The sequence below is a fragment of the Sturnira hondurensis genome, unplaced genomic scaffold (genome assembly GCF_014824575.4).
Source record: "Sturnira hondurensis isolate 20B ecotype Veracruz unplaced genomic scaffold, ASM1482457v3 Scaffold0020237, whole genome shotgun sequence".
In the NCBI taxonomy this organism is placed as follows: domain Eukaryota; kingdom Metazoa; phylum Chordata; class Mammalia; order Chiroptera; family Phyllostomidae; genus Sturnira; species Sturnira hondurensis.
Window position 1 is genome coordinate 1,474,159 of NW_028092868.1, and position 13,884 is coordinate 1,488,042.

A 13,884-nucleotide genomic window follows, 5' to 3' on the forward strand; every position below is an offset into this window, starting at 1 on the left:
GAGAAGGGAGGAAGAAAGAAAGGCAGAGAAACATCGATGTGAGAGAGAGACATCAATTGGTTGTCTCTTGTATGCCCCCAAACAGGGACCTGGCCCACAGCCCAGGCATGTGCCCTCAATGTGAATTGAATAGGAGCCTTTCCATTAATAGGACAATACCCAGCCTACTGAGCTACACCAGTCAGGTTGCACTTTACATATAATAAATTTATTGAACTCCATAACAATCCTGCAATCATGTGGCTATCTGTAAGTGTATACTATATTTAAAAATCACACAAGGTAGAAAATAGATAGGGTGGATGGCAAGAATAGTATGGAAATATAGAATCTAAAGAACTTTAAACATGTGGTCATAAACTAAAGAGGGGGGGGTGGTGGTGGCGGGGAGTGCAAGGTGGAGGGGAATGAAGGGGGGAATAGAACAACTGTAATGGCACAATCAATAAAATATATTTTAAAAAGAAAAATAAAGTGATTAAATATTAGTTGATTAAAATGTAGCATCTCTTAAAATCTACCACACACAAAATGATACATTTCCCATTCAAAAAGGACTAAAGGAGTTAATATTCAAAACTATAATGTAACTTAAAACCACAATGAGATATCACCTCACACCAGTCAGCATGACTATCATCAATAAATCAACAAACATGTGCTGGTGAGGACGTGGAGAAAGCGCCTTTTGCACTGTTGGTGGGAATGCAGCCTGGTGCAGCCACTGTAGTGAGCAGTATGGAGTTACTTCAAAAAATTAAAAATGAAACTGCCTTATAACTTAGTGATTCTACTTCTGGGAATGTATCCAAAAAATCCGGAAACACTGATTCGAAAGAATCTAAGTACCCCTATATTCACTGCAGCATTATTTACAATCAGTGAGTTTTGGAAGCAACCTTGAAATTTACACAATGAATAGTGGTCAGCCATTAAAAAGAAGATACTTTTACACACTTTGAGACAGCGTAGATGAACCTGGAGAACATTATGCTAAGTGAAATAAGTTATTCAAACAAAGACAAATACCACATGATTTCACTTGTATGTGGAATCTAATGAACAAATTGAACTCACAAGCAAAATAGAGACAGACTTATAGATGGAGAGCAGCCTGACAGCTCTGGGGAGTAGGGGTGAGGGGTGGGGAGGTTCAGCAAAAAGGCAAAAGGACTAAAGAATATAGACAACAGTGTGGTGACTGGGGGGCGGGGGCGGGTGGAGCTAGAAGAGGGCACAAGGGGATAAATGGCAATGGGACAAAATATAATAAAAGGGACCAAAAAACTATAAAGCATCACAACAGGCTTAAAACAAGATACTGTAATCTCATTCTCCTGCATAGACCATGGTCAGTAAATCTTGCAATCACATCTTTAAAAACATTATTTTAATGATATTATGAATACTGAAAAAGCATTATTAAGTGAATTATGATTTGAAAATGAATTAAGATTTTGTAAGGTTTTGTAAGTGTTGGGGAGTTACAGAGTACGGAAGGTCGTCCTCAGAAAACAGTAAGAATCCAGCACTACCAAGACACAAACACAGCGTCAGATGAGCACAAGTATTCAGGCAGTAAGGCATATGTTCTGTTCTGCTCTAGAAAGAATTCAACAGACTTGTTTTGTGGCCTAAATGAAATTTCCCTCAAGCCCATTCACACCACTTGGCTTTCATTCATTCTAATTTTCTATTTGGGATCATTCCTAGAAATTACAAAAAGGAGTCTTGAGTCACTGGAAATGTACATGCACCAATGATAAATGATTCAACTGTGTGTGAGCTGGATTAGTGTCAACCCAGCCCTGAAATCAGTCTGATCATCTCTAGGCAAAATGCTATCTTACAATTTGTTCGTATGCAAACCAGAAGCCCCACGCGTGCCTTCGAGCGTGTGAATAAACACTGATGGATGAACACGCTGCTTTCATAGTTTTTGCCAGCTTATGATATAATGAGCAAAATAAGGACCATATGTTGAATCATAACTCTAAATTATTAAATTTATGTGAGCATCCTGTAGAGATTATTTTTCCACCATATACGTAAATATATATATATTTCCCATCACATATATAAATATGCATGGTCCTGATTTGCATCACATGGTTTACCTGACACAATATTAATATATATACAAGGACCATAAATATTTCTATATATTAAGCTAGTGTCCTGTTATAAATACTCTCACCACCAACTCTGAATTTTTCTACCCAAATGTCTGTTATATTCAGAAGCCTGAGATTCATTGCCTAGGACTATGAGGGACACTATCAAAAGGCATGTTTTATGGCCTGAGTAATGATCAAGCTCAGTATATGACCCATCATTTAAACCTCCCACATGTTGCTACAAGTCATGGAATGTTACATTATAACCAGAGTTAAGAAAAGTGTATCATTTTCCCAATGATTTCTGTTACTAACTGAAACAAACTTGCAGATAAGTGCCGAAGAGAAAAATCTTTAGCAACTGGTATCTTCCTTTTTCTGTAGTTTAAGGGATTTTTAAAAATCAACAAGGTAACTCAATGACAGTGAATTTGGTACTTTTAAATACCATCAGTATATATAACAATTTATAAATGAAGGGAATATTTCTCATACGTATCAAGTGAGTTTCCCTAGATGTTTTCCCCATCTCTGCACATTTTTGGCTGCCTTCAATGCATATATGTATAGATACACTCACACACATACACAATGAAATACACTTCATAATTTGTCATTTACCCACTTGTCTTTAATTTTTGCCCACCTTTCCTCAGCACCATTTAGTCTCCTTGAAGGCAAAAACCATTGTAGCTGTACCATTTGGTATGTGGTAAAAATATATTTAATGGCTTAATAATAATGGTGTTCAGGAAAGAACATTTCTTAAGCATTTACTATGTGCCAGGCAATGAAATTAGTGCTAAATATTTTGAATGTAACTATGCCATGCAAATCAGGACCACGCATGAATGTGATTACTGTATGGTTTGATTGCCATTTTATGAACATAACTCACTGTATTTTTTATTACCATCTATCTCCCTTATTCCCTCTTCCACCTCCACCCAAAACATATTTCAAAAAGAGATATGAGCATCTCAGTGTCCTCTCTGAGTGAAACATGTCTTATGCCGCCCCCCCACCTCCCCGTCTCTCCATCATCGCTTGGTGTTCTCCATCACCACCACAAGGAAGGAGGGATGCCGTGCAGAGCAGTGCAGAAGCCAGCAGGAAGACCACTAGGTTTTTATTTTTTCTTTTCCAAATCAACTGTGGACAGTTTCCTGGTTTAATGCTCACTGACATTTCTTTATATTTGTTCACTCAGTCTTCCAAATACTACTTGAAGCTATTTTATAACCAAACAGCTAGAAAATGTCCCTTACCATCCTAGAAAGAGTATACAATCAAAAAAGGTATAAATGGGGCCCCCTCTCAGAGATTCCCCTATTTTTTAGTTTGAAATGATTTTAGATTTACAGATTAACCGCAAAAAATTATAGAATTTTACATATTTCACCAAGCCTTGCCTAATGTTACCTTCTTATGTAATCATGATTCTGGGCCTAATTCTGACCCTACCATACTGCCCCTACGGTCACTAGGGATGCTGACTGTTTTTTTCCCCCTTGAGGACCACATTCTATCTTCCACACCCTCTTACATGCCACAGAAGACTGACCAAGATATATTTCATCAGTGGGCTCCCTGTTCTTTTCACTTCTTATTGAGCTCAGCCAATGAAAGCACAAGGATGCCCTGGCTGGTGTAGCTCAGTGGATTGAGCGCGGGCCTGCGAACCACCCGATTGCGGTTGATTCCCAGTCAGGGCACGTGCCTGGGTTGCAGGCCAGTTCCCCGCAGGGGACTCACGAGAGGCAACCATACATTGATGTTTCTCTCCTCCTCTCCTTCCTTTCCTCTCTAAAAGATAAATAAATAAAATCTTTAAAAAAAGAAAAAAAGAAAGCACAAGGAACTGAAGGGCTGGCAATTTATTTCCATATGCCCTTCTCTGACCTCCTCTTTGCATAAAGATCTCTTTACCAAATGGCCACAACAAAAGCCTCGGTTCCCTCTATTCAGCTGTAACTCTTCTACCTGGTTGTCTGCTCCCAATCCCTTGTCCCTTCAGGCCTAGGAGTGGCAATAGCTCTCTGATGTCATTAGACTCATCATCTTTCCTTAGGCTGCTTACACTTTTCAAATAACCCCTTTATTACCTTCTCAATACCCCCAGTTGACCGTGCAATCTGATTGTCTCCAGAAACAAAGACTGACAATCTCACCGAAGTGATGACAGCAAAATTCACTTTCTGTAAAGGAATACATCCTTTTACCCCAACATACAAATATTTTTACATAAATGTTTTTACCAAGGGAAGTCCAAAACAAAGCCACTCAGGAGTATAATTTCAAGAATGAAGGCTTGAAATTATTTCACATCTTTATCTCATTCAAGAGTCATGGGGAGTGGCCATCTACATATGAAAATAACTCTAGTGATCATTAGTAGGGTTTGGGCAGCAACCTGGGCCTAGCACCCGTAGAGGCAGAAGCTGTGTTGATCGGCTACCCCCACCCCTCAGTCATTTGATTCTCAGAAACCATCACTTCAGCTAGAGGAAAATGGTCTCTTTGGTCCATTTGAGAAATGTGAGATCACTGTTGTCTTAAATTTTGACTTACAGTACAATGAATATAGCTTATCGACAGACAATAAATTGCTCAAAGGTAAGAAGTGTGAGATACACCGGGCAATTTTAGCCCCACAAGTGGGTTTCGTATTTATTAGTCAAAAGGTTCAGAGTTGGATGAGACAAGCTTCAGTTCAATACCCAATTTCCTTGATCAGACTCTCTTATCTATCCAACTATTTCCCCACAGATGAGGATGAAAGTTATTCGAGATACTGACAGCATCTACCTTGACAAAGAGCAAAGAACCCAGGATATCTGAAGATTTAAGAGGCCAGAGACAGAAGAAGCTGACTAATTCTCTGGTACAGTGCCAAAGACAACAGAGATTTATGCAAGGACGCCACGTTATAGCCTGTAGATCCCATCACCGCTCCCCTGACTAGCAGCCAGTGGCACAGGAAGTCCTCATTCATGAAACCTCAAACTGTAGGTTGGACTCTCCCCTCACTCTCTCTCCCAAAACGTGGCTTTAGTTTTCTTAACATCTCCTTCAGGGTTACATAATATTCTACATTAGTTCTAACTGTATCTTACACGATCAAGCGAAAAATCTCCAAGTATTTTAGCCCTTGCCTCTGTGGAGCAGAGAAACAAAGCTTTCTTAGAAGAACAAGCGATAGGAAGCCCAACAGAACATTAAATAAATAAAATATTTTGAAATGCCAACATCATGGCAAAATTCCTTTTTGAGCATTTTCCTATTCTTTTTTTCTAAACAATTTTATTTATTTGGTTTTAGAGAGAGGGAGAGAAATGTCGATGTGTGAGAGAAACATCGATTGGTTGCCTCTTGCACATGCCCCAACCACCTGTAACCCAGGAATGTGCCCTGACCAGGAAGCGATCCGGTGACCTTCCCGCTTTGCAGATGATGCTCCCCCAACTGAGCCACACCAGTCAGAGTGCATTTTCCTACTCTGGTACAACAGTGGACAACTACAGAGGAGAGTGAGCAAGAATTCGGTTCCTCTTGCTGTGGTACATGAAATTCAACCACCCACAGGTACTGACTCTTTTAAAAAGTCAGAGTCTAATGCCATGATTCAAAAAAGCAACACACAGTGTATTTATTTCTAAAATTTATTTCAGGTGATAGGACACCTATAGACTAACAAAATAAATATAGAATTAAATAGTACTCCCAAAGCCCAATTCCACTTCCTGGTGAAGGCAGGTGATTTAAGCTACCAAACTTGTCCATGCTTCTATCTAATGCCCTTATCCCTGCCTCCCACAAATTTGAGAGTCATTTATAATAGTAGAACTGAAACTATTTCTCTCTTGAATATTTTAAGACAAAACACCTAAATAGGACTTTAGGTGATATATTTGTATAGTTGAAGGGGACAGTCATTGAAGGTGGATAGATTAATTTGCAGGAAAAGAAACAGAAATGGGTTTAATTTACCCTGAAAATAATCAGTATTCTACCTGTCCAGACTAAGTGAGAATCTGTGTCAAGCAATTACATTCACTTACAGTGTCTAGTACACAGATGACTATACGGTAGATATTAAATAAGTACTTGTTGGATGATGGAAATTGTACATGGCAATGTTGTGTGCACACAGGAAACAGAAACTTGAGGAGATCAGACAAATTAGAAGGCAATACAAGGTTTGGTTCTCCATGTCAATAACACTTTCAAATACACCCTGGGAAAGAAGTAACATGAACATTTGCCACATTCATAGTCCAACATGTTTCTCTTTGAATACTAAAACTTTATTGGGAAACGAAGAGCTATAGGTTAGAATATTAAATTGCAAGTGCACGATATAATTTTCAAGGCCAGTAGTTTTATTGCCTAATGTCTTCTTGAATTAAAAAGGTTGGTTGCTCAGGTTGCTTACCTTTATAATAGCAATATACCACTTGAAACCTTTAACACATAGGCACTTATTTGCTAGACCAAAGCTAGCCTCGAACTTTTAGCAATGCCCTATGCTTTTAAATTAACCCTTTTCAATACTGTACAAAGCTCATAATATGAATTGCCAGCTTATAATCAAAATAGGTTACTACTGAATACTCATTAGGCAAACTATTGAAAATCAAGAAAACATGCATATTCCTACAGCTCGATGAATGTCAAAATTAAAGATGGTCTAATAAAAATCTGGGATTCAGCAATTGTCATTGGGCTCTAAGATTTCAATGGCTTATATATTTTAAGATGAACTGAAATCTCCGAGGACCCTTTCTTTTGGAAAGAAAAATCGCACATTTTAAAACGGTGTCTAATGGAAAGTCTATTTAAATCATAATGGACCATAGCTGTCAACTTCAAACAGTGGCTTTCTTCTTAGGAGCTCAAGTTTACACACTGGAGCTACACCATAAATGCAGATGCTACAAAGGGAGCTATGAAGGAAAATAAATTTTATTCACAGCACTTTGCACATGAACTTTTCCTTCTGCTAATCTGTGTGGAGTTGAAAATAAAGGATGCTTACATGCACATTGTGCAGCACATCAAAAAAAAAAAGCACTTTACTTGAGTGAAAATTCATTTACTGAGAATCTGGGAAAATGCACATCCACTATGCTCCAAATTTACTTCTAAGTGACAGAAAAATACTATATGAAATGGAAAAAAATTAAATATGATTTAATCAATAACTGATTACCTTTAAAACTTTGGGCTTCTTTTCCCTCTGGGGCCTCTCGTTTTCCTTTACAACCTAAAAAAAATCAAATTGCAAAATGAGCCTCCATTTAAGAGAAAAATTAACTCCCATCCCCTAAAAAATTTTGGCCATTTCTCTATAAAACTACTTATACCATTTAAAATCATCAACATGTTTGCTAAGCAGAACCTGCAGAGCTTATGTAAAATGTATACTTTAAAAGTCACTGAGAAAAAAAAAGCCTTGCATAAAGATGAAGTAGGGAAATACCCTTTTTTCCCCTTAAAGTCTGTCTTAATTAGCCTCTGCATTCTTCACGGCGAAGCCCACGAGGTAGCCATCTTGCTTGCTTCTGCAGAGGAAGCCTCTACAGTGGAACAGTTCTGCAAACTGCTTTTTGGTATTATTATCATGGTGTTTAAAGGCAGCCCTGGCCTGCCAGCACTGTAGAAGTGCTGGGCATGCCTTTTGCAAAAACAGCCCCACAAAGAGTGCAGCCAATGGCAATGCAGAGCTTAGCAACTCCAAAGTGATCTTCTCTGCCTAGCCTTCCTAGACAAAGGATCTCCTGTGCAGCTCTGCTCTCACCACAGGACACAGGCAGCCACAAGCTGCGACATGGAGTTCGCTGCAGAGGATCTGGTCGCAATGAATTCACAGGAGGCTTCAGCAAAAACAATGCACACAAATCCCCCAGGTCTCCACCATCGGATCGATGGCGGAGTCTCCCTGATTAGTAACCTCTTGGTGGCTCCGAGGGCAGGTCCATGGTGGGGGGAGAAGGGGGGGCTGTGCAGCACTGCCTCCAACATACAGAAGATATAACTGAGCTGTGGTGCCGGGGGCAGTATTTGGGCTTAATGAAATTCTGGAAGGTATTGTGCATTTTTACTTTATAAGGCAAGGCTAAATATTGGCGATATTTAAGGCAGGGAGGTTATGTGAGGACAGTGTAGGCTCAGCTGTTGGGCTGCGTGTCTCATTCCTCCGGAACCACACCTCTCCGCAGCAGGCGCTTTGCCCAGAAACACAGCAATTTGATTTCTGTCAATAAATGTCCAATGACAAAGGCGGGTTTTAAAAAAAATAATAAAGCCACTTAAAAGGAAAAGGACAGGAGAAAGACATGAAGTAGGGGGAGGAGTTTTCAAAATTCACTTGCCACTCTGTGCCTGGAGAAAAAATATTTCTCCCTCTTGCTCTGGACATTTCTGGTGACCTTCATTTCCCTCCAAAATATCTCCCTCCTACCTTCGGGACAAAGAAGCACCGTTGGCTTTGACCTCTCTGTCTATCAAGATCAACTGTCACTGAGCATCTCTCCCTAGAGATGCTAAGCAGGTTAGCCCCACGTGGACTCCGTCTGCACGTCAGACTGATACTCAGAGAGCTACCCACTTCCTAGGGACTGAAACCTGAGCCAGAGGTGAAACAGGCAGCCACCCACACTCACACACCTGGACTGTCCCTATGCCCAATGGCTGGTAGGTGCTGGGAGAGCTTGGCACCATAGCTGGAACTTGCCAGATCCTGGGAATGGCAGACCCAGAGGATTTAGCTCCCTCCCTGTGACTCTCTGGCTATGCAATAGTGGCAGTAGAGCAAGAACCAGTACAGCTGCTATGAATGAGCTGGCAAGTCTCAAGGTCACTGCCCAAATTCAATGCTGAGGCGGGTCTCAGCTTCATCACAACCACCTTGACAGCTGCACGGATCTTGGAAAGACAGCCTCAGCTCCATCCCCATACCGCCAAACTTCCAGCAGAACGTTTTCGGGATTGGTGGGTGGGCCTCCCTGGCTGCTCTGCCAAAGATGAGTTTTCCACTTGCAGTTGAATTCAGAACAGATTCCCGCAACCAGAAATCAGGATGGCCCGAAGGTCTGCATTTCGTCACCCTGGATTCCTAGCCTTTCGGCTTGCCCCAAAAGCGTGCTTTCCAATGTGGGATGGGGACTCCAACATGCATTGTGTTTCAATTTTAAACAATCTCTCCCTCATCCACCCTCAAAAACTTTAACAAATATAAGAAGCAAGCCTATGGTACCAAAACCAGTGGATTCTGACCTAACCACATCCACCAGGGCAACACGGAGCCCACACAGCCCACACTGAGAAGCTCTCTAAGGAATGAAGCAACCATGACACAGGCAGAAAAACAGGACCAAACACAGCAAGATATGGAAATGCGTGCAAGAGATTTTCTTAAAAATTGGTGCAAACTCCACATTTCTTCTTTTTCTTTGGAGATATTTTGTGATAAAATATTATAAAATTTGCCATTTTACCATTTCTAAAACCTTTTTATCTGTCCAAAACTAACAATAACTCCTCATTTGTCTTCTCCTAACCATCACTAACTTCTACTTTTCATTTCTATCAACTTGCCTATTCTAGGTACCTCATGTAAGGGGTATCTATCACACACAATCTTTTTCCTATCTTGTCTGGCTTGTTTCACTGAGCATCATGTTTTTGAGATTTATCCATGTTGCAAGATGTATCAGATTTTCATTCCTTATCAAGGATGAATATTTCATTGGGTGTATATCTACCACTTTTCATTTATGTATTCTTCTGTTGATGTACATTGGGTTGTTTCCACTTTTTGACTACTGTAAGTATTGCTACGCAAAGGGATGTGCAAGCCTGGCAGGTGGCTCAGCTGGTTGGAACAGTGTCCTGCACACCAAAAGGTTGAGGGTTCCATCTAGGTCAGGGCACACACCTAGGTTGTGGGTTTGACACCCTGTCATGGTGGGCTTTCTTTCTCTCTCTCAAGCATATTCTTAGGTCAAGTATCTATTTGAGTCTCTGCCTTAAATTCTTGAGTACACATCTGGGAATAGAAGTAATTTTATTTAATTTATGAGGAACTGCCACATCATTGTTTTAATCCTCACCCAAAGACATTTTTTTCATTGCTTTTACAAAGAGAGGGAGGGAGGGAGAGAAACACTGATGCCAGAGAGAAGCATGGATTGGTTGCCTCCCACAAGAGCCCTGACTGGGGATGACCCACAAATGTAGGTATGTGTGTGCCTTGTCTGGGAATCGAACCCACAATCTTTCAGTTACAAGACAATGCTCCAACCAACTGAGCCACACTGGCCAGGGCCCAAAACATTTTCTATAGCAGGTACACCACTTTACATCCCCATCAGCAATGTACTCAAGGGGAGCTCTGTATTTCTTAAAATGCCTTGCATTTCAGTTACAAATTATGTCTACTACTCCAATACTGAAACATAATTTTAAAACACATTTGTTTTTTAATGATTGATTTTAGAGAGATAGAGGAAAGGGGAAGAAAGAGAAACATTGATATGTTGTTCCACTTATTTATGCATTCACTAGTTGTTTCTTTTTCTTATTTTTTTTTTAATAATTGAGTTTAGAGGGAGGGAGAGAAAGAGAGAGAGACTTGTTGTACCACTTATCCACACATTCACTGGTTGCTTGTTGTATGTGGCCTGACAGGTGATCAAACCCTCCACCTTGGCACTTAGGGATAGTGGTCTTCTAACCAACTTAGCTACTAGGCTGGGGCCTAAATATAGTTTTTTAAAGGCATCAACATTTTCCCATGTTGATTGCTCAATAGTTAGTAGAGTGCCCATGATACATTAAGATATAGTTACGTATTTAAAATTAATCTCTTACCTATGTATCCACATGGTTGCCTCAATAAAATGAATAAAATCAGGATCAAAGTACTTGGTATATTGAGTATCCACGTTGGTGGAAAGTTCGTTTTTTAGAGCCCCATGAGCAGGTATTTCTACTGTATAGGATACTCACGAAGACATATAACACTGCCCTTAGCAACCTAAGCAAACACCAAACGTCTGTGTGCAATGTTCTGCAGAATGTGTAAAGCCAAAATTCATCCGAGCTAAATTATGAGGGTTAATGAAAATGACCAGAACTAACATTAATTCCAAGTATCCAACTGGTACTATACTAGGAAGCTCTGTACTTGTTTGAACACAGAATAGATTCACAATCTCTATTGTTTGTGACCATCTGTCCTATACTTGAAGATTTGAGAGTCTCAGCTCAGGGCTTAGGTGAGAATGAACTTTGATGGAGAGATTTCTAGCAGAGAAATTGGATGTCAAGAAAGCCATTTTCTTATTATCTAGTGCAAAGTGCATACAACTATATCTTGTTGCAAGTATGAGCAATTGCAAACTAAGAAACCTTACGTTATAGTTCTACCAATTCAGAACTTAGTTTGTTACTTCAATCTGTTTTTCCCACAATGGATCATGATCATTAAATTGTGTGAGCTGACAGTCAATTGTGTAATAACACAGGTGTGTTAGGTTCTTTAAAACATAAGTCATATTACAAAATGAAGTATCTTTTCTCTTAGAAAAATCATAGGATTATAATAGAACAAAAAAATCAGAATATTTAATCTAACTACTACCTTATTTCATAAACAAGCTAAGGCCAGTGTGTGCAGTGTTCCTAAAGAAGTAATGTTCCTTATCTCAGTTACACAGCAAATTAGTGCTTGGCTTGAGTCTGGTTCTAACTACTTAAGCTGCTCTCTCTACAGTTTCTCTTGGTTTTCAACACCCAGTGGTAGACATTTGTAAATATCCCAAAATAATCTTAAAAGAAATGTTTTCAGGGGAAACACTTTATGAAGTATATCATGATCTAACCACTATGTTGTACACCTGAAACTAATGCCAAATACTAATGAATATAAATTATAACTGAAAATTTTTTAATTTAAAAAAGTCTTTAAAATCACATGCCTAATTTTTAGGATGGAGAAATCTAACTCAGATTTAGAGAAAATTTGTATTTTATTTTATTTTAATTCTCACCTGAGGATCTGAGGGTATCTTTTTATTGGTTTTTAGAGAGACAGAGGAAAGGAGAGAGAGAAAAAATGTTGATGTGAGAAACATTGATTGGTTGCTTCCCATGGGCCCCTCGACTGGGGATCACCCCCACAGCCTAGGTTGGGGGTGCAGTCCCCTGACTGCAGCCGCCTGGTGTAGGGGATCATGCTCCAACCAACTGAGACACTCAGACAAGGCAAGAAGATTGGTGTCTTAGTTTTTTCTACAGATTGTATGTATTTATTTTTAGGGAGGGGGCTTGGGGAGCCGAGAAAGAGAGGGAAAGAAATGTGATGCAAGAGAGAAACATGGATCGGCTACCTTTTTCCCACACCTCAAGCAGGACCAGCTTGCCACCCAGGCATGCACCCTGCCCCAGAATGGAACCAGTGACCCTGCATGAGGCTGCCAACCAACAGACACGCCCGTGAGGGCAAGACTGGTATTTTAAATCCAACATTACATTAGGTGTGCTTTTTGAAAAATATGTTCTGTGCCTTCAGAGAAAAATTAATGGGAGCTTTCAAAATTCTACCTCTCTTCCTAAGTATAAGCAATTCTGCAACCACAAGAAACTAGACACATACAAACACCGGACTAGGAGGCATCTTCTAAATTCATCTGAAATAATTTGGTCTTCCTTAAAATTGACACCTCTGAAGTACAAAATTCTTCCAATATTAGTCACAGTCTGCCATGAAAGCCTTCTATATTTCTCCTCTTTTCTGGCCTTTTGCGGGGGGGCAGGGCCATAGTTTTTGCAGTGACAAACGTATAAAGATATTCTAGGTTCCATCTTTTACAAACTTCTCAACAATAAGAATAAGGAAAAGATAGCTCACGCTTTTCATAATTCTAATAGAGATCTTAAAATTAGTTTGGGTTATTTATCATCACATGGAGGAACCTGAAATACGAATGCTGGATATATTCCTGGTTGATTGGGTCAAGTACTGTATTTTTGCTATGTATAATGCACACCCATGTTTTTGCCCAAAACTTTCAGGGAAAAAATCTTTTGTTGTAATTCAATTTTTAATTTATTTATATTTAGATACTTGTTTTTTAAAATTATACAGGAATTTGAGCATTTATTTCTGAACATTATGGTTCAAGAAATTTTATGTAACAAATAATTACAAAACACAAGAACAGATACAAGGTATTTCGAGTTCTACCCATATATAATGAGCATCCTTACTTTTCCCTCAAAAATCTGGGCAAAACAGTGCGTATTATAATGGCAAATTTTGGTGATCACAATCTGGGCATAGCCAGCTAATCCCCTTCCACAGCCTTGCCCTGGCCTCCAGTCCCCATTTGTCCCCCTTTGTCCCCTAAGGCAGTTCTACAGTAGCACTTTGCCCTCTGGAAGCCAGGTCTGCCCCGTGTGCCCCCTCTTCCTCCAACAGTCCTGCTTGCGGCAGGTGAAAACATCTGCTCTTCACCAGCAAGAGTGAAGGAGCACTTGAAGGCAAGTTTCTCAGCAGTTGCCAAGTGCGAATCACCGACAATGAGGCGAAACATAGATAGCCCTAGAGACTAACGGGGCTAGAATATCACTTCTTTCCAATTTCAAAACAATTCCTAGTGCTAACTTGAAATTGACAGGCCTAATCCCTCGGTTTAAAGCCTAGACCCATTAATTTGGGGAGAAATTCAGTAACAGCATATACGTGGCTTTTGTCAATAAC

The 13,884-nt window shown here is 39.8% G+C and overlaps 1 protein-coding gene across 1 annotated transcript in view; it reads right to left on the reverse strand.

Annotated features, from left to right (window-relative positions):
* Window positions 1-13,884, reverse strand: part of TET1 (tet methylcytosine dioxygenase 1) — a 108,811-nt gene that overhangs the window by 76,964 nt on the left and 17,963 nt on the right. The window contains exon 3 of the mRNA XM_037029269.1: window positions 7,330-7,383. Coding sequence (XP_036885164.1) covers window positions 7,330-7,383 — 54 coding nt within the window. The remainder of the gene's footprint in view (window positions 1-7,329; window positions 7,384-13,884) is intronic.